General features: G+C 40.1%; 2 protein-coding genes across 13 annotated transcripts in view; one reads left to right on the top strand and one right to left on the bottom strand.

Moving 5' to 3' along the window:
- slf1 (SMC5/6 complex localization factor 1) overlaps window positions 1–9,206 on the bottom strand; it is a 37,153-nt gene extending 27,947 nt beyond the window's left edge. For 2 of the 5 annotated variants that reach the window (XM_026188792.1, XM_026188795.1), the window contains exons 1-14: window positions 8,678–9,027; window positions 8,156–8,313; window positions 6,513–6,591; window positions 6,108–6,333; window positions 5,854–6,007; window positions 5,502–5,645; window positions 5,348–5,413; window positions 4,730–4,876; window positions 3,965–4,134; window positions 3,710–3,844; window positions 2,256–2,403; window positions 1,927–2,095; window positions 1,493–1,638; window positions 907–1,016 (exon numbers count right to left, since the gene is read on the bottom strand). In XM_026188792.1, coding sequence (XP_026044577.1) covers window positions 907–1,016; window positions 1,493–1,638; window positions 1,927–2,095; window positions 2,256–2,403; window positions 3,710–3,844; window positions 3,965–4,134; window positions 4,730–4,876; window positions 5,348–5,413; window positions 5,502–5,645; window positions 5,854–6,007; window positions 6,108–6,333; window positions 6,513–6,591; window positions 8,156–8,266 — 1,805 coding nt within the window. In that variant the 5' untranslated portion in view covers window positions 8,267–8,313; window positions 8,678–9,027. The other 3 variants (XM_026188793.1, XM_026188797.1, XM_026188794.1) reach the window with 3 other exon arrangements.
- kiaa0825 (KIAA0825 ortholog) overlaps window positions 2,515–26,687 on the top strand; it is a 125,981-nt gene continuing 101,808 nt past the window's right edge. The window contains exons 1-7 of one of the 8 annotated variants that reach the window (XM_026188789.1): window positions 2,515–2,761; window positions 14,013–14,127; window positions 15,294–15,430; window positions 22,813–22,981; window positions 23,330–23,524; window positions 23,637–23,822; window positions 23,968–24,292. In XM_026188789.1, coding sequence (XP_026044574.1) covers window positions 15,300–15,430; window positions 22,813–22,981; window positions 23,330–23,524; window positions 23,637–23,822; window positions 23,968–24,292 — 1,006 coding nt within the window. In that variant the 5' untranslated portion in view covers window positions 2,515–2,761; window positions 14,013–14,127; window positions 15,294–15,299. Of the gene's footprint in view, window positions 2,762–9,233; window positions 9,772–14,012; window positions 14,128–15,293; window positions 15,431–22,812; window positions 22,982–23,329; window positions 23,525–23,636; window positions 23,823–23,967; window positions 24,293–26,687 lie in introns of those variants that run through there. The other 7 variants (XM_026188791.1, XM_026188787.1, XM_026188788.1 and 4 more) reach the window with 7 other exon arrangements.

Raw genomic sequence — 26,687 nt, 5'->3', positions numbered from 1 at the left:
TGGGGGGGCTTGAGAGCTGGTGGTCGTATGGGAAGACACAAAGGCCTGATGGGATACCCAAGTCTATCTGCGGCTCCCTCTCCATATCAGTGTGTGTGTGTGTTTAACTTCCCCGTGCACCCCTCCTGTCAGCCAGCACACACTGATAGGATCAGACCTGGGCACGACCCATCACATGCCAACTCCGTCTGACCTCTATTTGTCTGTCTCCAGCTTTCCCTTAGTCCATTCATGCATCTCTGCTCCTCACCTCCACACACTTCTCCTTTCACCAGGTGTTCCTTTGTTCCTTTTCGCTCACATTTCTCAAAGGATCTGTTCATTTTCACTTGTTTGGCCTAATGCTATGCTGTCTACCGTGAACTATGTGAGAAGAATCCAGACAATGGAGGCACAGAAAACTGCTGGTCGACTACATCAGCTATTTTAGACACAGACAAGCCAACAAACATGGTACAATAACCAACTTTACAGGGTGACAGCTTTTCATGTGTATTTTTTGCTAAAAGATTACTAGCAACATGCTTTCTGCTATATCTTTAGTAGATATGCAGCCTCTAAACAAGGTTAGACAACTAGACATTGATATGATTGATAGTCACAATTTTCTGAAGTCAAAAAAATGAAAAAGGTAACTAAACACACTGCCACTGGGAATCTCTAAGCTCATCTTCAAAAATTAATACATTTCAAGAAGTTTGGAAAATGTAAATCTAATACAAGACATTGAAGTGCTATAGCTTATGCAAAGTTAAACATTTGAACATCATCCTGGAATTTTAAACCAGACATTTGTGCAGCCTCCACCTCTGTGTGTAAGCCCCTCCATGTTTTGCTCCAGGCTCTTGTGAGAATGCACAATGTGGACTTAACGGTAGCACAGACAGACAGCTGCGTGTAACTGACCTGCAGTCGGTCCCCTGACTAGTGCAGCTGTGTGAGCTGGGCTCAGTCCTGAGGCGAGTACCACTGGGACTCAGAGCCAAACTTCCCAGAGCAGGCAGGTAGAAAAGCACCTGTCAGAAGTCACACAGATATACACAAGGTCAGACAGTGCCTTTACACTGCAAGTTGATATGTGCGTCCTTGGGGAATTGAGGAAGCACAAAGCCACCAATGGAGAGTGAGAAAGCCAGATGTTCTAGTGCAATATAATATTCTGGTTAGACGACATCAGAAATCATTTCATGGCACATAAGGGCAAATGTAATCTATAATGTAATCTATACCAGTTTATTAAAACTGTCATTAACTAATGCAGACCAACTGTGTGTTTTGCTTCTAACACTAACTTAAAGTGGGGGAAAAGAGAGAGAAAAGCATTTTTTTTTTTCGTGTACAATTATATCAGACGCTCAAGAAACCACTGTGAATTCCAGAGTTTCCGGTAAAAATGGAAGATGATCACAAATGTACCAGAAGTAGAAATGACAAAATCTGCCAAACGGAACAAGGAATAAAGGACAGGGAAACATGGGAACAAGAAACGCACCATTTTCTTGAGTGACAGAGGTTCATCTCCCATAGTGCATCCATTTCTGCAGCAGAGATTCCTGAATATGGCATCAGCCACCATCAACTTAAGCCTGGTAGAGCGAACCCTGATAACCAGTTCTACCAAAATATTCGGAGATAAATCTATGGGGAAAAACCACAGAGGAAAATCAGAAGATAAGAGAGCATCTTTTTAGAAGAGATTTTTGTTTTAGAATAAAGAAAACCTCGTGTCAAACCGTACGAATAAACAAAAGAGACAATTCTGCTAAATAAAGTTTTTAAACTGCTTAAACTACTTCTACCACTTTTTAAGTAAAAGAAAATGAAATTCAGAAACCAAACTTTGAACTTAGGACAGAATTTACATAACAGAAGTTTTGTTTTTCTGAATATGCTTCCTGTTCTCAAATTTCAGTTTTTATCACTTACCCTGGCTAATGACAGCAAGATATTCTGACAAGTCTTTCAGGCCTTTATCCACTAGTGTCTGGTTTAATTTGAAATGCTGCTGACACCAAAACTCCACCAACACAGACAGGAAATCCAGTAGGGTGTCTGCCAAGTGCAACTTCTGCTTCTCATCCCTCTCGGCGTACTCCTTTAGAAAAGATAAACAACATTTTGAACCTAGCGAGCTCCATGAGCAATAGTAACTTTAGTCATGAGGTCAGACTACAATCTGCTGTCAATTATGGATCAAAATAAAACATTCTGAATGACTGAGCACATTATCCAATAAGAATATCAAAGTAAATTACAGTCATGGCAGCCTGTATCAAAAGCTGCATTAGTTGTTTTACAGCACTGGACAAGAGGGTGGAGCGCTCCCACACAGTCCAGAAGGTTCTATAGAGCAAAGATCCTGATGCTGATGCTGGAGGGGCTCCCTGGAGCTGCACAAACTCTCTAAGGAAGAATAAGAAATTATTAAAATAGAGACTTTCAGCTTTTATTCATGGGGGTACAACCAAAGTACTTAATTATCTGAATAAGAACTACAATAAATTTTATACATAGCCCCCTGGTATTAAAAGTAACTGGACGACTGAGTGGCAAGCAGTTTCAAGGTCACATGGCACCTGTTGCCCGTTCCCTCGTTATTCAATGACCTAACCCTTCTGTCACCTAACCCCAGCAGGTGATAGAAGTCTACATTAAGCAGGAAAAAAAATCTTAGAGGGAGCAAAAACATTACGTGTAGTACATTTTTAAAAACAAGCTCAGAAGCACCAAAGGTCCTAAAAGACCACAGAAGACAGCTAAGGTAGATGATTGCATAATCCTTTCCTTGGTTAAGAAAAACAGTAAAGACCTGGCAGAACATGTCATGGGAGGAAACAACATTTGGTGAAGTTCATGGGTTCAAGACTTCAGGTGGTCGTTGTTTACATAGGATTTTCATCCAAGTATTAAAAAAACCCAATAATTAATAAAAACAACATCAATTTGAAATTAAGCTAGTTTGTTCAATTTCTTTTCAGCCTCTGGAGGAAAAAAATTAACAACTAAAAAAACAAAAGGAAACTATGAATATAAAAAAAAAAAAAAAAAAAGGAAAAAGGCTGTAATTCCTAAACAGCTAATAGAATTCAATTGCTGAACACCTTGAATTAAATCTGAAAGTCTGGACTTCAATCACATGTAGATTCATTTGTGGCAGCATGAAGCAAAATTATGTGTAATTTTCCAAATACTTAAAAACCTTACTGTATCAACTCCAGCTAAACTACAGTGATTGTTAAGAATTTCTACACGTATGTCCTTGCAATACAGATTATGAGCTTTGTGGACTAACAGAATAGAAGAAATCAACTCTAAAGCTGTTTTCACACATGCACTGCAACCCTGAACTTTACTAGACATTACCCATAGGAGCTGCGTGTGAGAACACAAATGTCCTAATCATTTGTATCAGACATTAAACAGACTTTACCCTGCCAGCTATCTAGCACAAAGTCTTTATAGTGTTCGACAGAGTCCTTGTAAGAGTAAGGCAGCTCTGCCTCCTGCATGATGTGTGAGTGCCCAACCAATCATTTAAATTCTAATTATATTGAGATATAATAATGAGAACACGGTCGAAGTGGACATGTCAGAAAGGGCAACTTCAAGCAATGATTCTCCCGACATGTGTGATGATTTAAACTGATTGATTTAAAATAAATAAATAAAAAATGGTTCTTTCTCCAACTGAGTTTATTTAAACTGTTACCCGGCAGTGACTGAGTGGAGCTCCCCTTGGAAGATCTTCAGGATGAGAGTCAGGATGTAACAGTGGAAGTGTAACAATGTTGGAAGGCCAGGTCCAGGAAGTGCGTGACAGGTCTCTTCACTAGACATAGAATATCTGGAAGATAAAATATTTGTAAAATTACCACAACTGCTACCTACTAGAGTGTTTGTTCACTACACATCACATGGTTACTCTTCATTTTTGCAGTATAAAATTATTAGCAGGAATAATTACCTGATGGCTGTCTCTAGAAAAGACCACAAGCCCTTCTTACACCGAGGACACTGCAGCACTTGAGTAAAATACTGTTTCACTGACTTGGGAGCCATCCAGGGAGGGTTGGTAATAAGCAGTTTATCAAGGACCTGCTGGAAATTTCTCATGAAGACAGATGTGGCGTTACCCTGTGACATAATCAGCACACAGCAACTGAGTTCCAGTTGGTTTGAATGCGGGGATGTACATACAGACTTAAAATTCAGTGAAGCTACAATTTATTTATTTTCTTAAATAATGGATGTGACGATGCCAAGAATGTAATTAGAGCCAAACAATAATTTAAGTTTTTGTTTTGTTCTTTTTAAATAAGTAAATAAGTAAAAGTTAAGTAAAGTAATTAGTAAAACTTATTTCCAGCTGGTCCAGGATGATGCAGAGTAAATACAGTATGTTTGTTTGTTTGCTATCACTGTGCACGCTCTTGTTCTGATTTTGAACTGTTGGTCACATAAAGTTAAATATTTGATGGAAATGTGAGGATGTGATGAGATCTGATATTTCACTGACAAAATTACTTATCAAAAAAAAGGTACAATAACTAAATTAATTATGTTACATCTCTAAATTACAGTTTAATCAAAAGACAGTAAAACCAATAAAAAGACCTCTCAAAGCCAGCTATCCACACTCAAAAATGTAGAGCAAGTTCTACTTTTGTGCAGCCCCTGAGGATATTACACTAGCAGTAGGTGGGAGTTTCTGCAGTATGGTAATGCCTACCTGCTGAGCGTATTCTAAGAGGGAGATCAGGTGCGGCGCCGGTGGCAGGAGGCCTGGGTACACACCACTTCTGATTGAGTCCAAGGCTTCAGTGAAGAGGCCACACTCTATCATGCAGCCAACATTGCTGAAGTCCATTTTTGTTGCCTGGAGAAATACAAGAACAATGATAAAATTCAAGAGGTATATGGAAAGCAGAAGGAAACACAGCACTCAGAGAGATGGATGGCAGAAAGAGTTGAGGGCAGAAGGGTAATGGAAATAGGAAGTGAATGGGCTTTAAAAGTTCTTGGGGGTCATTTCTGACTGTCTGTTATGGGTAAATGGCATATGGAAAAACATGAGCACTTCTATTAGCAATATCCACTTGGGTAAGGTATGGACAGGACAGTGGAGAGTATTGTTAATAGGCCTGCCAATCAAAACTCTCAGATCAGCTGACAGTGGTGGTTAAATTGTGACCTGGGTATGATGCGCCCTTGCTCTAGATGTCACTTTCCATTGAAATGCATGACATAAAGGAAATTAAATGACCTGAGCCTCTTGATGAAACACATAGTTATTGTAGAGATGTACAGTAGTGATCAAGGGTGGGGGTTGATATGTCTGCACATCTACCTGAGCCAGGGGACGATAGGGGTCATGGTAGCCCAAATATTCAAGGAAGCACAGTCTTGGCTGGCCCTAGAAGCAACAAAAAGAAAGAAAAGAAAATGATGTCAAGAAAACACAAAACCACTCATAAAAAAAATAAAAAAACCCAAATACACACCACTTGTTTGATATATGTCTTAAGCTCCGCCTCCAGAGTAGAGAAATTCTCCTTCACATCTGCTGGATGAGCCTCTTGCTCTTCTGTTATGTTGAAATTCATATCCACATGATTGCTTTGGCCCCCAAACAATAGGCTTTCAGTCTACAAGATAATTTTTTTAACATGAACTGTTTAATAGTAGTATGTGCACATATAAATGAAGACCATATAAAATATTTAAATCACCACCCCCCCCAAAAGAAAATTAAAAAAAAAAAAAAATTTTAATAATAATAATCAGTTTTAAATATGTTGCTTAAATTATTATTATTTTTTATATGTTTTTAAAACATGCATTCTTATGACTTACCCCAAAGAGGTGCTGGACTATGTGGCTCACAGGGTAACAAGGAGCACTGTGGGATTTTGAGGATTCTGTAACAGGTTTCGCCATGACATGAGTGATAGAGGCATAAGAGGGGGGAGGGCAGTGATATACCTCAGCCCTGCCTGCTTTTAGGAGTCTGTGAATGAATTAAAAAAAAAAACAACCCAAAAATGTATTAATTAACCAGACACTCGTTTTATTTGAACATGGGTTAAAAGAGAACAAGGGTTTGTAACCGTTTGAACATTGCTCTGCGTGTGGACCCTTGGACCATAAGGAGCACCCTCCAGCCCTGAAAGGCCCCTTTCAGTCTCCCACTGGCCACTTTCTCTCTCCACTGTTTGACAGGGTAGAAGGCAGCGGAGGAACCTGTGGAAATGGCCACCTCATAGATTTCCTCTGCGAGCCAGGAGCCATTCTTAACACTGTCCAGCACGTAGTCGGGAGTTACAACCCACTTTCCTAGCAAGAGACGAGCAGCAAGAGGGAAGAAATTCAATAAAATGTGTTATGTTACCTCTAGGACTTAAAAAACTTAAGAAACAATGAAGCATTTTATGGCTACGTTAAATGTATGTAGGCTAAAATAGCAACGAAAACAAAGATCCACTGACATGAAATTCACAGCCATCATGACTCACCTGCAGCACAAGCTGCCAAAAACTTCTCGCTGGACAACACCTGAGGGATTATGAGATGGGTGCAAGCGTGCTGATATACCTATAAGAAGGCAGTTTAAGGTGGTTATATGTAATCATCACAAGACAGTTTTGTAAGTGGAGCTTGTCAATAACGCAACAGTTGCAGTTTGAAATCAACAACAGATGTTCAGTGCAACTAACAGTGTTCCACTTTTAGGTGGATCCCCAGTTCATTTATTCACATTTATCATGTAAGTTAATAGATGAGGATGCTAGGCTGTACCATCTGATTTAGCTGCAAATCAGGGCAAAGTAATCAGCTCCCCTTTGACATTTATAGTTTTTGTCTGAAATTTCCCTAGTGCTTCTTTGACAGCATTTCTACACTAGCTTTGCTCAAAATTTGTAAAATCATGTGAAAACCGAGAGCTACCTTCCAACTTACACACAGTATAAAAACTTCAGCAAGAGTTTGAGCTTCATGACAAAAACAGAAAGAAAACAGTTTAGACTTGAGAAAAAGAATTGTTGATGCACAAAGTAGGAGATGGATACAAAGTTATCACAGTGTTTCCATGTTTCTAAAGACCCCAGAACAACTTCCAAGAGACTAGTGAATGACTTAGCCAAGTTGTAAATTGTATACTCAAAGAAGGCAATCATTAGACACCTGCACAAGAATGGACTGCGAGGTTGCAGATTAAGGAAAAACTCCACTTTTGCAGAAAGACTGCACATGCTGAAAGCACATCTTTTGGTCAGATGAGACAAAACCAGGGCTCTTTGGCCAGAGAGACCCTGCTTATCCTTGGAGAAAGAAGGGTGAGACATACAACCCAAAGAACACTATCCCCAAAGTGAAACACGGTGGTGGGAGTATTATGCTGTGTGCTTCAGTGCGTCCTGAAGTGGGAATCTCATCTCCATGAAAGGAATCATGAAAAAAAGGATATGAAGATTTTGAAAGAAAACCTTAAGCAGTCAGCAGCAGAACTGGGTCTGGTTTGCTGCTTCGTCTTTCAACACAACGACGACGCAAACCAAAGGTCAAAGTTAGCGCTATTGACTGACCTGCACAAAGGTCTAATAATTTTAACCCTGATAGTTTTGGGGTTTTGTGCAATAATTTTGGTTCTGTGTGTGAAATAAGATCCAAAATAAAACTAGGACGCTTGGAAAAGCTGTATTAAAAAAGATCCTTGCTGTTTAACAACACTTGAATTGAAATTCTACATATACACTAATAGTTTTGTTCTCATTTGTGTAGAGGGATAATCAAAGCAATATATAAATATAAAAATACAATTGAAAACTTTACTTGGACTGTCAAGATAAAGACACAGAACACAGACTTCCACAGAACTAATTAATGATTGACAGCAAGCACAGCAAGTAATTCATTCAGTCAGCTACTTTAGGAACAAGTGCATTTCCTTTTTGATTGGTGTCTAAACACTGTCATCATTACTTTAGTTTATGATTAGTCTCTAACTATTATGTTTTCTTACATCGCATAGACTGAATAAAGACTAAAAGCATCAGGAAGAAAAATGAAATCATTCACAAGCTGCAACCCTTCAGCTTGGGCACAAGTGCACGTGGCATTTCCCTAAAATCTACTGAGGGATCTCAATCTTACTCACTGAGCCACCAATGTATTTCCCACCCAGCTGCTGAATTCCCTGGATCAGAACTCTCTTCTCCTCGCGTATTTTGATCCCAGAAATCTGGAAGACGTGTGTGCAGGTCTCCATCTTCGCGAAGAAATTGAAGAAGAGCCAAAATGAAGTACTTCGTTAAACTGTAGGAGACAATAAGTTAAGATAGATCGCATCATTCATTGGCCAATCTAATGTTGCAGTTCTTGTTTGACTAGATGACTTAGATCGTTTTCACGATAAGCTTTCACTCTTGGTACATCAGGAAGAACAATGTACTGTTCAAACTGCACATCAAGGATATTAGCGTTTACAAAATTCATCAAACAAAGTCAATACTTACACAGATCGTGACAAAATTTTATTTAGTTGATAATTAACTAAGGCTTGCTGGCATATCATTTGCTTTGCAGCGTCAGAGTAGACTAACTAACAAGAAAAAAATATTGGTTCTTTTCTATTCAATAAGCAATGTCAACTGTTTTAATGGCACAGCTGATCAAGTACCTCGGTCATACCACCAGTGGTAACTTCCAATTACACCCGGGCGCGCCAAACTCTTGTCACTGACAAAAACATCCAACAACGTGAATAAACTTCGACCAGTGTGTGGCTACTTTATCCGAAGCTACATTAACCGTCCCAAACAAAAATCCATGGCGCATTCGCGCTTTAGTGTGGATAAATGTTCAAAATAACGGCCAAACGATAAGTTTAATGAGAAAAATTACACGCGAGTACACCACCCAAATTGCAAGTTTGAGCAGCTTTATGGAATCCAATTGTTTTGGAAAGACAGGGGGGGATCTCTCATATCTTAACATTTTTAACATGCATTCTCAATAACAAACGGCTATATACTTGATTTAAAAAAGACGTCAGAATATATTAAATATATGTTTTAAATAAAATATCATCTTTGATATGTAAAAATTATGCTATTAATTCCCGAAGGCGAAAGCGTTTGCCTACCATTTGATTCCTCAGTTGGAATTTTCCACCGAGCGGAAGTTTTCATAGAGCTACTTCCGGGTTGTTGTCACGGACGCTTTCAGTCCCCGGAAATCACCAAAAAATAACTAGATGTTGTGCAGCAGTGGTTGAGTAACGGGGATATTTTATCGATAGATAACCAATAAAAGTGACATGCGACTTCTGCCATATCGGCTGCCCGGGAAACGGTGTACATAAAATGCTCAGTGCAACATTTGGTGACAGCGGTGGATATCCTGTCATAGTAATGCAATATTATATTTTTATTGGCTGTTGAATTGTCTCGGTTTTTGTTATTAGCTACAAATAGTTGTCGCAGACAGATATCAGCATGAAGTGACTACAAATGATGTCGGTCACATTTTCCCCGCCGGTAATGGATTAACACCGGATGGATTAAGTAAGAGCTTTCGTAAGGTACGCATAACATGCAACGCTGAGTAAGTCGAGTGGCTTCATTCGGGTTTCTTTTGTTTTATACGACACACGAGACGGCTTTTTAAAGATACAGATGAACTGTCAAAATAAGCAAACGCAGTACCACTTCCTTGCATGCTGTGAGCTTAGAGGTCTGTGTGTGGCTGTATGGCAGGAACTACGACAAGCAGGTAAAAGTCAAGAGTCTCAGCAGGGCCTGTCTGTATTCTTTGTGGTTTTCTTTCATTATCAAAACAACAATATGGCTAAGTCTTTGCTTTGTAATCATAAAATTATCATTAATAGCGAGGGGAAGAATCATTAATTGATAAATGTCTTGGCACAGTTTGGTTTTAGTGTGTTAACTGGTTACAGGTGCTTATTTTGCTTTTAGATGAGGTTTTATAGATATGATAGGCGGTGTTTCTCCTTTTCTTTTGTTGTATGGATGAAATTATTAGGATGTAAAAAAAAAGAAAAAAAGTCTGATCTGGAAGGTCAGAATGTGTCAGTGCTTGGCCAAACACCCCCCATAAAGAGCAAGTGACAGTAACCAGCTCAACTCTTTTATCTGTTGAATCCCGGAAATGAGTCTTGTAACATTTATAAACCCAAACTGAACAATCGGAAAACTGTGTGAAATGTCAATAAAAAACAGAATGGAAAGATTTGTAAATCACATAAACCCACATTTTTGTTTTATGAAAGAGCATAGAAAACATATCAAATGTGAAACTGAGAAATGTATCATTTAAAGAAGAACGAAAAGGTCAGTTTGAATTTGATGACATCAACACATTTCAGACAAATTTGGTACATGGTCATGTTCATGTGTAGCATCCCCTCTTCTTTTAACAACAGTCCATAAATGTTTGGGAAATGATGAGAGATGCTGGACTTTTGGGAGCGGAATGTTGTCCCATTCTTATCTGACAGAGAATTCTGGCTCAACAGTCTTCTTTCTTGTATTTTTTTTATTTCATTATATGCCAAATGTTTTCAGTTGCTGAAAGGCCTGGTCCGCAGGCAGTTCGGCACCCAGATTCTTCTATTATGAAGTCATGTTGTTGATGTCATATCTGCAGTATGTGGTTTTCTTGGGGTTAGGGTTTGGGACATATGTTGGTCTAAAATGTGTATTTACCTTTCAGAATTAATGGTGCCTTTCTAGATGTGTAAGCTGCCAATTCTATAGGTACTAATGCACCTCATAACAGCAGACATACCTTTGCAGTTAACATTGTTCTTTTTTGGGCATTAAAAAAAGTATTGGGTTGTGGAGTAGTGAAGATAAACAGGAAAGTAGAGAGAGAGAGAGGGTTAGGACACGGTGCACAGGTTGGACTCAAACTTGGACCTGTGCCCAGCACTCCAGTGAGTTGGCATGTGGTCACCTGCTCACCCACTGAGCTAAAGTGGCATCCGAGGAACAGTTCTCTAAAACTTCACAATTTGTACACAGAGTTCTTTGCAGATTGGTGAATTTCTGCTCATCTTCTGAGAGACACTGCTTCTCTCCGATGTTCATTTTATACCCATTCATGTTACTGAACTGTCACCAGTTAACCAAGCTGGTTGCAAATTTTCTTTTTTCCTTTTAATATCATTTACTTTGGTAGCCTTTTGTTGCCCCCATCCCAACTTTTTTTTTTTTAAAGAGATTTTTGCCATCTAATTCAAAATTAACTTGTAAATTGTACATTAGACCAGTTTAAACACGTGTTATTTCCTGTTTTCTACTGGGAATAAAATATGCTTTATATGATTTATAATGCACTGAATAGTGTTTTTGTTGGGATCCAGAACAGCAGTTATTATCATTATTGTTATTATTATTATTATCAGAGGTCAAATGTGACATGATATTGAATGCAAACTATAATGTGATATTCAGTATCATTTCCTAAATGCTGCCAATACCCACAAAGAGAGCAGAATTTTAAGCATGATTATAGAGATAAAAGACATTGAAAGTTTGACCTTATTTGATGTTGAAGAAGAGGTCAGAGGTCCAAAGTAACTTGATATTTAGAATCCCCGTATATCATTCCCTAATTTTTTTTTTTTTATATTATGTTGTCAATTCAATCAATGGCACTAAGAAACCATTTTAAATAGCTCTGTATAGCAATATAATGTTTACCTTCAGATCAGTCTATTGACCTTGAAGGAGAGGTCAGCAGTCAAATATAACGTGATATTTTAAATCTTTATGTTGTAATTTCTATAGATTTACGATACACACAACACTTGTAAGGATTATAATTTATATAAAGCCTTATATAAGTTATAAGGCTTTTTGTCAATTTTCAACCAGTGAATCATTAAGTTGACCTTGAGGACCTTGGTGAATGTAAGCCAAATTTTAATAGATTGTTAACATGACTCAACTCTACAACACTACAAAGTTTAATCAGGATTCATACAAAACTTTTCAAACTGCCGTGTTTACAGACAGAATGACCTGGGCTTGCAAATGCTACCAAAAAAAAAAAAACCTCTTTAGGGGAGGTAATAGTAATCATCATCATCATCATCATCATCATCATCATCATCATCATTTTTTTCAGTTCATTTTCTCCATCTGAAGATTGTCATTACATGCCTTTTTTTCTTAAGTCTGACAGCCACTTTTCTGAGTCGCTTCCAGACCTTTTAAAGGAGGAAGCTGGCCCAGTGGGTTTCATCTTTTATTACACTTCTCTCAGCTTCTGAGGTGGGACCCAGTTTATTAGGGATTTACAGATGTGCGACCCTGGGTATGTTTAAGGGAGTAAACCATGATGATCCAGCTTCTATCAGTTAGAACCAGGTTTTATTGGAGCCCAAGTTGACAAACTGACATTGGAAAACGTAATCAACAATAATTCTGATAAATGATCATTTATCTATGAGTTAAAAGTGGTGTAAAAGCAAAAGCAATTTCTAGTACTAACCTCTCAAAGGAAATGATTTTCCATGTTTGTTTGTTTTTTTACTGCAACATATATCAACCAGTTTTAATCATTTGCATTCATCCAGTTTAAATCATATTAATTTATTTACTTTTGTCTCATTTTTATCCTCTGTACAGTAATCATTTTCCAACATTCAGTCTTTTTGTGCATGTGCACTAAATGCATCTTTAGGATCGGAGTATTTAAGTTTGCTGAACTCATGGCATTTGCAATAAGCTAAGATATATGATCTGCTCCAGTGTCACAATATTGTCTTTTTTTTTTTTTTAAAGGGTTGTAATTGACTCATTGCTCAGGGTACTTTAATACTGCTGAATGATGGTAACTACTCAACAAAACAACAACAAAAACAAGTAATATTTGGTTGTCAAGGAGATTGGGAAGTCATGTATTATTCATTCCCTCTGTGTAGGCTAATCACATAGGCATTTTTTAGGTTGAGGAAAAAGTTGTTGCGTTCTGAAATCTGGATGGTTTAACACAGCATATTTTAGGAAGATATTATATCCACATATTTCCCAAAGCAAAGACAAAAGTGACCGATACATTTTTACAAGAGTTGTGCCTCTTACAAAGCCAGTGATAAAGTAGCCAGTCAAGATCATGAGTCAAAATCCAAGTAATGTAGAGGGCCACTTGGTTGCACTGTAACAGTGAAGCAGTGGCCTCCTCTGGGTATTAATGAGATAGTTCTCAGCACCATTGTGATCTTAGATTATGCACCTGTTTAATTTATTATGTTTCCTTTAAAGCAGACTGTTAGGTACCCTCTTTAAAATAATGTTGACTTTAACTTGACATGCTCTAAGTGGTTTTAAAGCGTCAGCCTGGGGATACGCTGCTAAATATTTCAGGACAAACTCATTACTGTAAATGGGCCTGTGTGTTAGCCTAGCTGGGTTAGACAAGCAGCAACAAGAGAGATTGGACAGTGATGTGTGTGTGAGAGAGAGAGAGAGAGAGAGAGAGGGAGAGTGCGTTTCCTATCCTGGTCTAATAGCTGTGGATTTGATGTCTCGAGCAGGCAGCATTTCATTGCTTGGCCCTGTTGTCCCTGTTGCAATGCTGTGAAACACACAGGGGCTCCTCCAACATCTGCTTTCTAAAGAGCTAATGACAAGACAATGGAGACTGGATGATTTAAAGTATAGTACTAATGAGGCCCTGTGTGATGCCTGGTGAATCCTAACACACACACACACCTACATGTACACACTCACGCTTAAGATAACAGATGATATTATGGCAGAACAGGAGGTAGACACCCAGCAGACATAAAGTGAGGACATTCAGACCCTCTGTCCATCTGTCTGTCTATCCTTTTAGCACCTGAAAGGAAGCACGGTAGTGTAGAAAGCGCAAACACACAAAGAAACTATTCAAATTCACTCACATACACACACTATCTTGCTCAGTCTATATAATTACAATGTTGAGTTCCTAATCCGTGGATTGAAAATCCTTTTCTCTTTTAGCAGTGACTGGGCATAGACCCCCCTCTCAGTCAGTGGCGCAGAGGGAGCGTGATGATGAGGGGAAGCAGTAAGAGAGAAGAAGAGAGGGAGAAATAATAAAGGACAAGCTTAACTGGTGAGGCTGTCAGCAGAGGAAAATAATATTTGTCCAGCTGGACAGGCCTCCCTTTGTGCAGGCTAAATGAATGTTGAGCTTCCTGTCTACTCTGTCAGGGAGAGTGGCATAGACTGTACGCAGCAGCAAAGACGCAGAGCGGAGTGCAGGGAGCTGTTTGGAGTTTGACAGGGATTATTAAAATCAGAGCAGATGACGAGGACGGGGCGAGAGGCGGAGTGTGAGAAAGCCAAATTGACACAGACACTCTCCATTACCTTCCACTTGACTCGTGCTGATGACAATGTTGATATGAGACCCAGCAGTGCGGCACTACCGTGGGATTGGCTGTTAGCATGAGCATTAAGCACCACAGGGTGGAGGTGGGGGGGGGGAGGGTGGCACCGCAGTTCTAGGAGAGACCATAGGAGATGAGTTGTTTATTTAAAGCCTTGACTGAAGAGCATCTCACCTCATTGTTTATTTATTTGTTCTTTTTTTCCTCTGCTAACTTACTGTAGTGTCAGTAGGTGGAAATGGTTAGAGGCTCAGGCAATGCATTTTGATCAGGAGCCCTCCAACTGCAAATGATTTTTCTGAGAAAAAAGGGAGGGGGGGCTGTTTCTTGTTGATAACAGACTTCCCCTTGTTTCAGGTGTTTCAGGTGAAATTGATTTGAGCCTCTTAATAAGACTTCTGTTTGAGGAAATTTCAAATTAGATCACATGAAAGTCTGCGCTGGGTGTACAGAATGTGTGCGCCGCTTCTCGAACATCTGCATTGATACAACACTCTAGATCATGCGGTTGATTGATGTCAATCTACACTGCTGATTCAATCCTGACACCAGTGAAGCCTTGTGCCTTATTTTGTTTTATAACCTGGTGCAGATCTTTTTCTTTTTTTACATAACCTGTCCTATGGGACAGTTTATCAAGCAGAATCATAGTCTGAATGTTTTGTCGACTCCCTATAGGCCCTTTTGTTAGTCTTTTAAAATTTTATTTATTTATCTATTTATTAAAATTATTCTCCGAGTGAGTATGATGCCGGGTAAAGGCCAGGTTGCTGAAAGACCGGAGAAGAAGGCAGAGGAATAGAAAGAGAAAAGGGACAGAAAGAAAGTGGGGTGTGTACACTGGTAAACATATGATGTGGTGATAAAGAACGCTTTCCCTATCTCACAGAGCACTATGGAGTGGCCAGAGGACTTTGCTGAAGATCATGCCTTTGTGGAGCTGCTGGTTCCAGGTGTTTCCAGTGATCTGGACTTTGAACAGCTTATGAAAGACACAGAGGAGAAGCTCAATCTCAATGCCAACAGGTGAGTCAGAGTCGCAGAGGGCTCGACTTGATATAGTTTCCTGATCTTTATCGCCGCAAACATATGTTGTGAATTTCACATCACCCAGACACTTTACACCCCTTTTTGTCACCCCAGATAATAATAACAGTGACATTTTAAGTTGGTTTATTTGTGATGGATTATTTTCTGTGAAGCGTTCCTTTTCTTTCTGTGGATGGCAGGTGAAGTGCAGGAAACCCAGTGCTATATAGTGGTCAGATTAGTATTACAATAAAAAAGCACCGCAGTAAAGTATTTTTTGTGAAGTTTTGATTGATAACAGTACTTCAGATATTGGATGTTTTTCACATATATTCATGTGAAAAACAACGTTTTCACAAGGCTCTATATAGTTCTGTGACAAAATGCTAAAACAGTATGAATTAAGTAAGTAGCGGCAGGTGCCTCTAGTTAAGGGTGTTCGATAATTTTATAAAAGCTGAGGTCTTGTAAGGTGTGTATTAAAACAATGCCAAAGTCTTCCCAGAACTTAGTGTCCCCGCAAATTGCCGTGTTCAGATGATGCAATGCTCAGAAGAAGCTATATCTCAGACTCTACAGTCCTCAGTTAGCATGTTTAATGTTAAAGTCCATGATACTACAATTTAAAAAAAAAAAAAAAAAAAAAAGACCTAACAAGCATGGCTCGTTTGGAAAGATCACCAAGAGAAAGACTCTTCTCTCTAAAGAGAACATGCTAGCACACCTTAGGTTGCAAAGTTGCATCTGAACAAACTGCTAGACTTCTGGAGCAATGGCCTTTGATATAACACAGTGCCACGTTTGGAAAAAAACACCAACAGAGCATGTCAGTACAAACACAACATACCAACTGGTTTGTTTTGTAGTCATGTCTGGGCACCTTGCAGTCATTGAGTCATCAGTGAATTTCCCTGTATACCAAAATATTATTGAGTCACATTTGAGGCCATCTGTCTGACAGCTAAGGCTTGGCCCAAATTGGGTCATGCAGCAGGACAATGGTCACAAGCACACCAGCAAGTCTACTACAGAATGGCTGAAAAACAGAAGAATCAACGTGTTGCAATGGCCCAAGCCCAGACCTCAACCTGACTCGAACACTGTTATGAACAAAAGCAACGCTGTAAAGGAATGCAGGCCTAATGACTGAAAATGACACAAAAGGATTACTTGACGTTAACGCTGCTCAAGTTGGTTTTATAAGCTACTGAACTATAAGGTGTACTTACTTTTCATAGGATTATATGCAGAAGTTGATCTCTCAAATCTCTAATGTTCAGTTATTAATGACTGCCTTATACTTAAGGTGGGATTGTTTTTTTCTGATTGCATGCATGTTGGCTGCACAGATAAGAAAGCAGTAGTGGAGACTCAAACTGGTTATGGGCACAACTCAACATCACATGGTTTATAACAGTGTTTCCTGTGATGGCGTTTTTTTCTTCATCTTATTACACTCTAACCTGTCTGTTTCATATTTTTACTAGACATTTTACACCGTTTAATACTTGAAGGGGGGGATGGTAAAAGGATTCAGTGGCTGCGTGCTAATGCAGAAATCTCTGCCTCTAAAATACCTCCCATTAAAAGATCACAGTTGTGTGCGTGTTTGTGTCTGTGCTTGTCTGTGTGTATGTTTTAGCTGGTTGCAACAAAATCAGATTTTGTGGTTATATACACAGATGTATAACGCAGCATCTGTTGCAAGATTGGTAAACAGTGGCAGCCGTGTGGAGGAGTTAAATGACAGATTATCAGTGTGGCTGCGTGTTCTCGAATCTTAAATACAGTAATTAAATCCACACTCTGATTACAACTGTGAAACTAAAGTAAATAATTCACACAACAGAACAGGAAAAAAACGAGAGCTGATAATGATTGTCTTATTACTTTGTAGTCGGGAATTAAATCTGACCAAGATGCACCACTGTATTGTAACTTGCTTTCTGATTCAGTTTTAATTAGATACTCTAATAACACATGTAAATGTGGTTTGTGACTACTGGATGCGATGTCTTTGTCAAATTAAATGATATAGTTTCTAACATTTTAATTCTGTCTCTGTTCATTATTGAGGGGATCATTCTATTAAGGGACACCTTTCAAAGTTTATATCTTCTCCAAAAATTCAGGTTTGTTTTATAAATTCTTCTTAATTATACAGTAAGAGCAGTCTGGTCATCATATATGGCAGAAATGCATTCCCAGGTTGTTTTTTTCTTTTATGCACTGAGGAGTGAAATATAGGTATCAGTCATTTATTACAGATCCGTATAGTTAGGGAGTACAAGTAGATTGTTAAAAAGTGAGACACGGGGAAGAGAAAAATAAGAGAAATCTATATTTCAGGTCTTTTATCGTTTGTAGTGTTGTGAGGCTGAGGGCAGATGATGAAGGACAGGCTAAATGTAGCAAGTGAACAAAGCCTCACTCTGGCACCATTAGTGTCTGGGACTCATCCCTTCTTCACTCTCTCTCGCTGCCTCCCTCCCCTTTTCTCTTTTTCTTTCCTTCCTCCTTCTAAATGGGAACATAATAATTGAAGATTCCACATCTTGAAACGAAAACCCTTGGGTAGGTAATTCAAGGCTTATTACAGAAGGCCGGGCCATTTTTCTGCTTTCTAAGCATTAAAGGGTTATTTTGTGTTCCTGCAGATGGGAGAGGGATAACCATTATGAGAACAAAGCGTCCAGATAATGGAGAATGGGGCTAAAAATAAGGCAATCCTCCTCTCGCCGTGGGGGACCACTGGTCAGTATCTCTGCAAGACTGCAGCCAACTTCCTCCGAGACTACTCGTTTTCTGTCGGGACGCATCCAGGCAAATAAAATCTCGCAAGGCCTCTCGTTTGCCTTTAACCTGGGTGGGCTGCAGACGTATACACACCTACACATACATCCAAAGCTCACTCACCTGCTGCCTAATTGATTTATCAGTGTCTGAGACAAATTGCGGAAGTGGAGGAAAGGAAAGGAAAATTGGGAGGCAGAGGAAACAGAGCTGCCTTCACCCTTGAAGGACTTCAGCCCATGTATGGGTCAGAATGACTGGCTTGTTCCCAGTTCTCAGATGTCAGAGATTTGCCTAAGAGCTGCTGTTTAATTGAAGGAGAGTAAGATAGGCTGACAACAGAGCTGGCTCCCCCAAATTGAAATGCTGTAATCCATTAGTTTTCATCAGATGGGACAGTGAAGGGGTGGGTGTGTGTTGCCGGATGGAGCAGGCCACCAGGAAAAGACCTCTAATGAAGTGTCAGCACAAGCACTGAGACTCCAGACAGGCCTCTAGTTTCACACGGGCAAGGCAAATGACTCTCACTAATCGCTTGCCAATCTTGATCAGGGTAGAGTATCAATACTTTTACATTTAATTCTTGGTGTGTGTGTGATTTTCAATGCGTGTGCATACCAAAGAAACTGAAAACGTGCCACAGTAGAATATCGTGCAACGTTCCTTTTCAGTGAACAAAAATACTAGTCCTCAATGTATGTCGTTGATTTTGTGTTAAGCTCTGTGTGACACGTGTGTTAAGTTAGTATATCACCTATATCAGTTCTCCGGTATCATGGGTAGGCTGTGTGTCTTGGGGGATGACGGCTGAAAACACTAAGTGGGCAACAGACTGGGCCAAGACGGGATTCGTTTTCAGCCTGTTCATTCAAGCTCATTCACTCCTTTTCCCCTTACAGAATAGGCTCCTTTGATGGGGGAGATATTTAGTTCTCAGGCGGCTGGTTTGGCACTGACTGGAGCTGGGGCTTATTTGAAAGGGATCTTCCTGCCCCCGTTGTCTCCATCCCCCACCTCCTGTAGGCAAATGGAGGGGAGCGGAGCACGACAGACAGACGGCCCCACAGCAGCCCACCCACACTAAATTAATTCTGACAAGAAACTTAAGATAACGTCAAAGCGCTGACTAATCGCGGGATTGGGTTTCTGTAAGTCACGGAGCTGTGAAATGTGCCATCATATCTAATAAAAGACCTCCAGTTGCTCCCTTTCTCTCTCAGCGGTGGTGAAGGTTGGCGGGTGTTGATCTCCCTGAACTAGACTGAAAAACAATTAAATTTCACTTCAGCAGTAACGGTGTGTGTGTGTGTGTGTGTGTGTGTGTGTGTGTGTGTGTGTGTGTGTGTGTGTGTGTGTGTGTGTGTGTGTGTGTGTGTGTGTGTGTGTGTGTGTGTGTGTCTGTCAGTTAGGGTAAGATGATTGACATATTTGTCAAGAGGCCTAAAGAATTCTTTCCTCCTAGTTTCCTCTGCCTCCTTTCTCATTCTCAGGGTCTTTTGTTGAGTTCTGCTCTGGCGTTTTTGCCATTAAGGGTTCGTCCATTGTTGTCTTTACACAGATGGTTGAGTGGTTTTATTTTCTGTGACTTCTCTGTTTTCTACCCATTTCTGCCTTCCTCTTCTCTCATACTCTTTCTGTCTCTTTCCTCACCGTCCAAGCTGCCGGCAGTGGAAGTCATCAGGTTTGGAGCTAATCCTGCCAAGTTGATTAGGCTGCAGGTAGCATTCACACCAGCGGCCAAAAGGTCATCACATTGTAGAAAGCTGGATGGACTTCTTGACACAGACCATCCACATTGACTTTATGACTTAGAGCACAAGGCCTTAAGGAGGGGTAATTGAAAGGCGAAAGTAAAGAAAAAAAATTAGGAAAGTAAGAGTGTTGAGGGGAGAGAAAAGAAAAAGTAGAAATGGAGAGAGAAAAAGGCTATGGAGTCAAGCCTTGAAAATGTACCCGGAGAGCAGGTGTATTTGCTGTAGCTATTAGAGCATGCTTTTCTTGGGTGAAGGCAAGAGTGAGGTGATGAAGAGTGGAACTGGGGAAAACTTGAAGCCTTAGAGCAATTCCCCCCCTGTCTCAGTCTATGGCCTTATATTGGTCAAACATGTCTGTCAATCGCACTGATATATACTGCATGTGTATAGCAAGAACGAGTCCAAGGCTATCTAAGTAGAAAGTTCAGTCTACTTACATTTTTGTGTTACATGAACTGGAGAGTTGGTGAGCAGTGAGCCACAGATGGACAGCCATTTGAAACCTTCTGTCTATGTTGAAGTCCTGATGGGGAGCCCTGAATGAACATCCATGTTTATGACTTACCATAAACACACATACAATGCTCTCTGAAGCCATTTAATCTACAGCAACTGTTCCGAGAGTTATTTAAAACAGAGAAAAGTAAAGGGTTGTTCTTTGGAGTCCACTGTATCCAGAACTGCTGCTTATCAGGAACTCACTGCTATATTTTCCCTTGAGAAAGAAAAGCCAGAGGTCTCGCACAAACAAACCAGCATTTCAGCACTCCATTGTGTTGTTTAAAGTGATGTATACTAATTTTACACACAGCGCCATGGGCAGTTCGGAGTTTTGCTTGGACCTTGCTGAAGCTGTGTTTTACAACCAGTGAGCTTTGGGCAAATGTAGTGAAGAATTGCAGCACTCACAATCTGTCACAAGGCAATGTTTTTCCTATGGAGTAAGCGTACCTAGAAAGGCAGAAATAGAAAATCACACATACAGACACATGGTAAGGTGAAAGACTTGCTACACATATGTAGAACTGACAGTTCTACATATGTGTAGCAAGTATTTTCTGGTATCAAATCTCTATAAACATACAAAAACGGCACTTTATAATCAGGGTTTCTGTCAGTGGGCACATTGGTGTCAAGAGAATAAAGTGAGATGCATCATCTGGCCTGCCTAAAGACGAAAAGAATGCGAGAGGAAGGTAGTTAACGAGAGCGAGAACAGTATCATCAGGCAGCTTTCAATCTACAGGATGGCAGTTTGTAACAGTCTATAACATTTTATCCCCTTGCGTTTTTCCCCTCTGAAACGAAAATGTGTCAGATTGAACGGTTATTTAATGTGTTGCCATTGTAAGACATCTGGATGTGTTCGTGGCCCAGGAGCGGGCAGGAGGCACTTTATAGTCCCCGATAGGGGATGAGCTGAGCTGTCTGATGGGGAAATTGCACTTTGGCTTTGTGTCATGTATACTAACACACATACAAGCATATGTGCACATGTCTGAGAGACAGAAGTATAGGTGTGCAAAAAATATATTTATTTTTTTACTTGTTTCACTATTTGAATATTTATCTTTTATGGCACGGGAAGTACTAGATCACATTGTCATGCATTTCAAATTTACCTCTCAAAAGTCCCAAAGTAATTACATTGACACCAAGATATGCCATTATTTAATCATCAACCCTGTGATTCATACTTTTTTTTCTTTATATGAATTTCTTACTTGATTTTTTTTTTTCGTCAGCTAGTGGACTTCCAGATGATTTGTTCAAGCTCTACTATCACTATATGCACTACTACATACATTCACAAAGCCTTGAGCACAAGCTCAACTATGAATACACAATCAAAAATGAACACAATAGTGGCATTCACAACAGCATACATGCTTAATTATGCAGGTATGTAGTTGTACGCACACACATGCACACACATGCATGCACCGTCTTACATACCCAGATATATATGCATTGATTTGCATGGAAATGACTAAACATGTCGAGCCCAAAGATGTCATTTCTAATCCGTCACATTAAAGAGGAAACTGAATAGCTGATGCCGTCTGTTAAAATCAAAAGAGCGATGTGTGTGTGTGTGTTTGTCTGTGTGTGTGTGTGTGTGTGTGTGTGTGTGTGTGTGTGTGTGTGTGTGTGTGTGTGTGTGTGTGTGTGTTTGTGTATGTGTGTGTGTGTCAAGGGAACAAGTAAGACATGAGATTGCAAGAACTGTGTGCCTCAGATGCCTGCCAATGTCTGTAATGCCACTTCACACCAGATGCTTAGCACACACTTGCACACTGATATATCGATGTCTGTGTTCATTACTGTTGATGCTTCTGTATGTGTCTTCTCACAGCAGAGACACTGAATAGGAGTGAGGGAGAGCCAAATGTGACGTGCTGTGTAGGTCCGTGTGTATTTTTATCACCGAGTCTTTTTGTTTGTATCACTGCTGCGTTGACATATTTTATGCATTGTTCCTGTGTGCTTATGGTGTAGCACCAGCTTTTGAGTATGGTTCAATGATTGTTTTTGTTTAAATGTCTCAAAAGTCACCTGTGAAATTGAAGGCTCCTTCCCAGATGATCTTGACTGTAACATTTTGTCCAGTCACAAATTTGAGACAAAATTGAATTTATGAGGTTGCGTTTTTAAAAATCTATTTCATTTCTTTCTGTTTTGCTGGTTAAAATCTACTTTCCATCCAATGTCTTAAATTTACTAAGGTTAAGGTTACTTTGGTATGTGTTTTATTCTTGTACTTGGAACCTCTGTATGGTTTTATAGTCCTTAGCTCTCTGATTTCTGTAATATATCTTTTTTTGTGCTCAGCATTGAACAGCAGCTGAAGGAACTCCAGGCTAAAATAGGAGACTCCCGCACAGCAGAGCGTCCACTGAGTCCCACAGAGTGGCTGCAGTGGTTCTCCCTCAAAACACAACAGAGTGTGAGGCCTGTTACCCAAGGACATCAAGAGCTTATGGACTTCTTCAGAGCTCTGGTAATGCATCAAAATCCTAATGACTCGTTATTATCGTCATCATCGTCTCTAGCTATTCTTTGTAAACATTTCACCAACAATCTGTAACACATAATTTCTCTCTAAAATGAGAAAGCTGGATGTCTGATAACTTATCGTGATCATAATCATTTCATCGTTTGTGATCTCAAATCCCACTTAACTCCGGTGTTTTTCTGTTATGAAATATCCAGCTATCTGGTAAGCAGCAGCTTTGTTTATGAATAAGCGGTTAAGATTAGAAGACGCTCATACTGCACTGCCCTGTCTTCAGGTATTTTTCCTCTTTCTCTTGTGAAATTAAAATCTTAAATGACCTTCTCCTTTCAGCAACAGTACCTGAGATCTGAAGAAGAGTCGAAAGAAGAGGTGACGCTTCAGCTACTGCTGAATCTGTCGTCCCAGTGCGGTATTTGCTTCCCCTGTAACCACTCTTCTTCATCCCCACTTACGTCTCTTCATTCTCAACTGACTGCCTCCTCCATCCAGCTGGTACATACAGTCAGAGAAGACGCTTCATTAGAGGTAATGCACCATTTATTATCCATTTCGCTGTTTCCGTACAGACTAATTTAATGTCTTATGGGCTGACTTGTACTTACTGTTTTTTTCTTTTAATCTTTAATCTTTACTAAAGATCCAGGAGGTGTGGGACGATGTGCGACTCCGACTCAGACGCTACCTGATGGACCAACTGTTTCCCCGTAGTCCAGAGCTTCCTGGACCTCGACAAACAACCGCTCTGTCCATCCTTGAACGGGTTCAGTGTCTGCAGCAGATGTTCTTTCTTTATCCCGAGTCAGAGGTGCTGCAATTTTACCAGGTACACTAAAATAAGAAACGATTTCCATTTTTCAGTTCATATAAATTCCAGATGAGTAGAGGGAATAGAGGGTGTTCACTTCACATGCATGTCAAAGGCACTGCTAATCTCACACAGACATAATATTTTGTTTTTGTGTATCCAGGGCCTAACACGGCAATACGTGCTGGGTATTGTGCACTCCACCCTGTCCACCAGTCAAATTGGTGAGACTGGTTTTGACAGGCTGGCTATGGGTTTCTGCAGCATGGTGCCGATACTGACTCAAGCCCTCAAAGAGGAGCTCCACGTCCTTTCAGGACTAGCAGAACCACACACGATCCTTGGTTTTATTAATGAAGCCTACCTCAATACAGTGGCCACAGAGTTTGCCTCCCTGATGGAGAGAGAATGTGAGACAGCTCACAGAGACAACACTGCCCCGAGCGTCAAGACAAAAAAGTATTCAGTCAAATCCCGGGCAACTGTAGGTAAGCATAATTTTTTTTCTAAATGTTTTTACATTCATTTATTCTTTGTCCTCTTTCTGTCGGTAGCAGAGTACATTTAGTTTATTTAGCCTCGTTGCTGTTTCTTTCGCATCTGCCTTCTTTCCACCTGCTTCTCATTGTAACCCAGCAGAGGTGATTCTCTCTCTTGCTCCTCTCCGTCTTTGCTCTCCAGTGGTAGTGATCTGAGCTAGAACCAAGGCCTCTGTAAGTGGCTGTCAATAACTGCTGTTCCCATTATAAATGCTTTCTTTTTGCTGCACTGTTTTCTGTGTTTGCGTTCGTTGCTGCCTGCCAACAGGATAAAGAGGTTTACTTTCAGGACAAATATACTTTTAAACACTATTTACTCATACTGCATTTATGACAGCAATAAGCCCTGATCTCGGAATAGTTAAGGCTTGGTCAAGGTGTGTTTAACCACTTTAATCTTTTGAACCTAAGAGAATATATGCAGTGTAACATTTGCAAAGCGCTTGATGACAGTTAAGATAAGAGCAGAGTTTAACATTCTCTCGATCTTTTTACACATGCCATGGTATTTTAGAGAGAAAATAAACCTCAAGAAGTATCTTTTAATATTTGCCACTAATATAAAATGTGTCACTTTGTTGGACGAAGAAGTAGTATTATACACAAAGACCAGAAAAGGGCAAACCTTCGCTCCCTGTGTCACCCTCTGATACTTTTCCCCTCCTTCAGCGTTCTCGTTGTTTTCCTCATCTTGGCCTATTTACAGCTCGCTGATGGCAAACATTCACAATAAAAACAAGTGTGCGAGCCATTGTTTACTTTTCACAAAAAATGGTGCACATGTCAGCTTCCCTGTGGAACAGGGGGAGAAGTACTTTTGCATCTGCGATTCTTCGACAAACACACCACCAGCTTTGCTCCCCCCCATCTCTCTCTTTCCATCTCCCTCTTTGGTTTTTACTTTCCCTCTCCTTAAACGTGAGATGAGAGGAGGGAGCCAGGATAATTGGCCATGCGTCAGTTGGGCTGTTTGATCACGTAACGCTGTGGAGGCTACACACCTACGTGCCGCTCAACAAACCGTCAAATGTAGCACCGGAGGCAGAACATGGCTCCAAAGGGAGCGAGGGACCCGTGCTGTGTAATGATGGTAAAATGGAGCAGTTTTGCCTGTGCTGGCTTTACTTATGCGTTTGTGTGTGTGTTCAACTATCAGCTGCAAGAGAGCTTTGAGGGCTACAACTGGGATTACATTTTCCTGTTGTTCATTTTTTAAGTCGTCCCCCCACTACAAAAAAAAAAAAAAAAAAAGCTCAGGAAACCACATATCCTCTATCCAAATGCCCATGGCTTAAACATTAACACATAATCTGCTTTCACACTTTACTGTCTATACTGTATGCTACACCCATAATTGTCAAGACAATTATGACAGCAGTAAAAAAAAAAAAGGCATTCTATTTTCATAGGCATCCAATGACTCCTTAGATCTTTCCCTCTTCCCCTGCTGTGTTATTGTTTATTTCTGAAGAAGAGGCAGGCGGTAGGTATATTTTGATAAGAGCCATGCCTGGGAGAATCTGCGGACTCCCAGGGGAGTAGCGCTGTCTGTAGCATCAGCCACTGTCAAACCACTGAACCATTTAACAACGTTCACAGCGAGATCTGCCTCCTCTTTTAACCCCACCGACTCAAAGGCAGACTTTGACATTGTACCTAGACAGATTTAAAGGGTCTGAGCACCTCCACCTCACTGCTTTTCCTTTACTTCGTCTCTTCCATGTCCATTTTCTCACCCTTTTTCTTCTCCCATTTTCCTCCTAGTTTTCCAGGTGTAATGGGGTGAACAGTGGGACTGGGGCAAGTGCGAGACAGGTTGGTTGGTCAGGAACAATACGGGCTTTAGACCTTACTAACACACCTCACTGAGTCGGTAGGGAAGTGGGTGGGCCAAGTTTAGGTGTGGTGTGCGTGTGTGTGCGCGCGCGCGTGTGTGTGTGTGTGTGTAATTTTGCCAAAACAAGGCAAGTAATATTTTTTACATTTGGGAACCATTATCTACAGTTTTGATACTTTAAAAGCATTTTTCTGGGCCCTTAATGATATGATTTCCGAAAGTATAAGTTGGATTGCAAATACAGACATTTACAGTTATACAGTTGCCACACTGTATTAGCTAAAAATTGCAACTGAAAAACTGGCAGTGTTACCAAAAGTGTTTTTGTGCAATATATTTACACCTGTTGATTTTCGTTTTAAGGTGTATGCGTGACTTTGTAAGTCAACATGTGTTCGTACAAACTCTGTTTTCAGTGACCTTTCTGGGTTGTTTCTGATGTGTGTGTGTGAGCATACTAATTTCAGGCCTACTTTAAAAAAACATTATCAAGAGTCATTTAATACC

Source organism: Astatotilapia calliptera, chromosome 12 (genome assembly GCF_900246225.1).
Source record: "Astatotilapia calliptera chromosome 12, fAstCal1.2, whole genome shotgun sequence".
In the NCBI taxonomy this organism is placed as follows: Eukaryota; Metazoa; Chordata; class Actinopteri; order Cichliformes; family Cichlidae; genus Astatotilapia; species Astatotilapia calliptera.
This window is presented reverse-complemented; position numbering and strand designations above follow the sequence as displayed.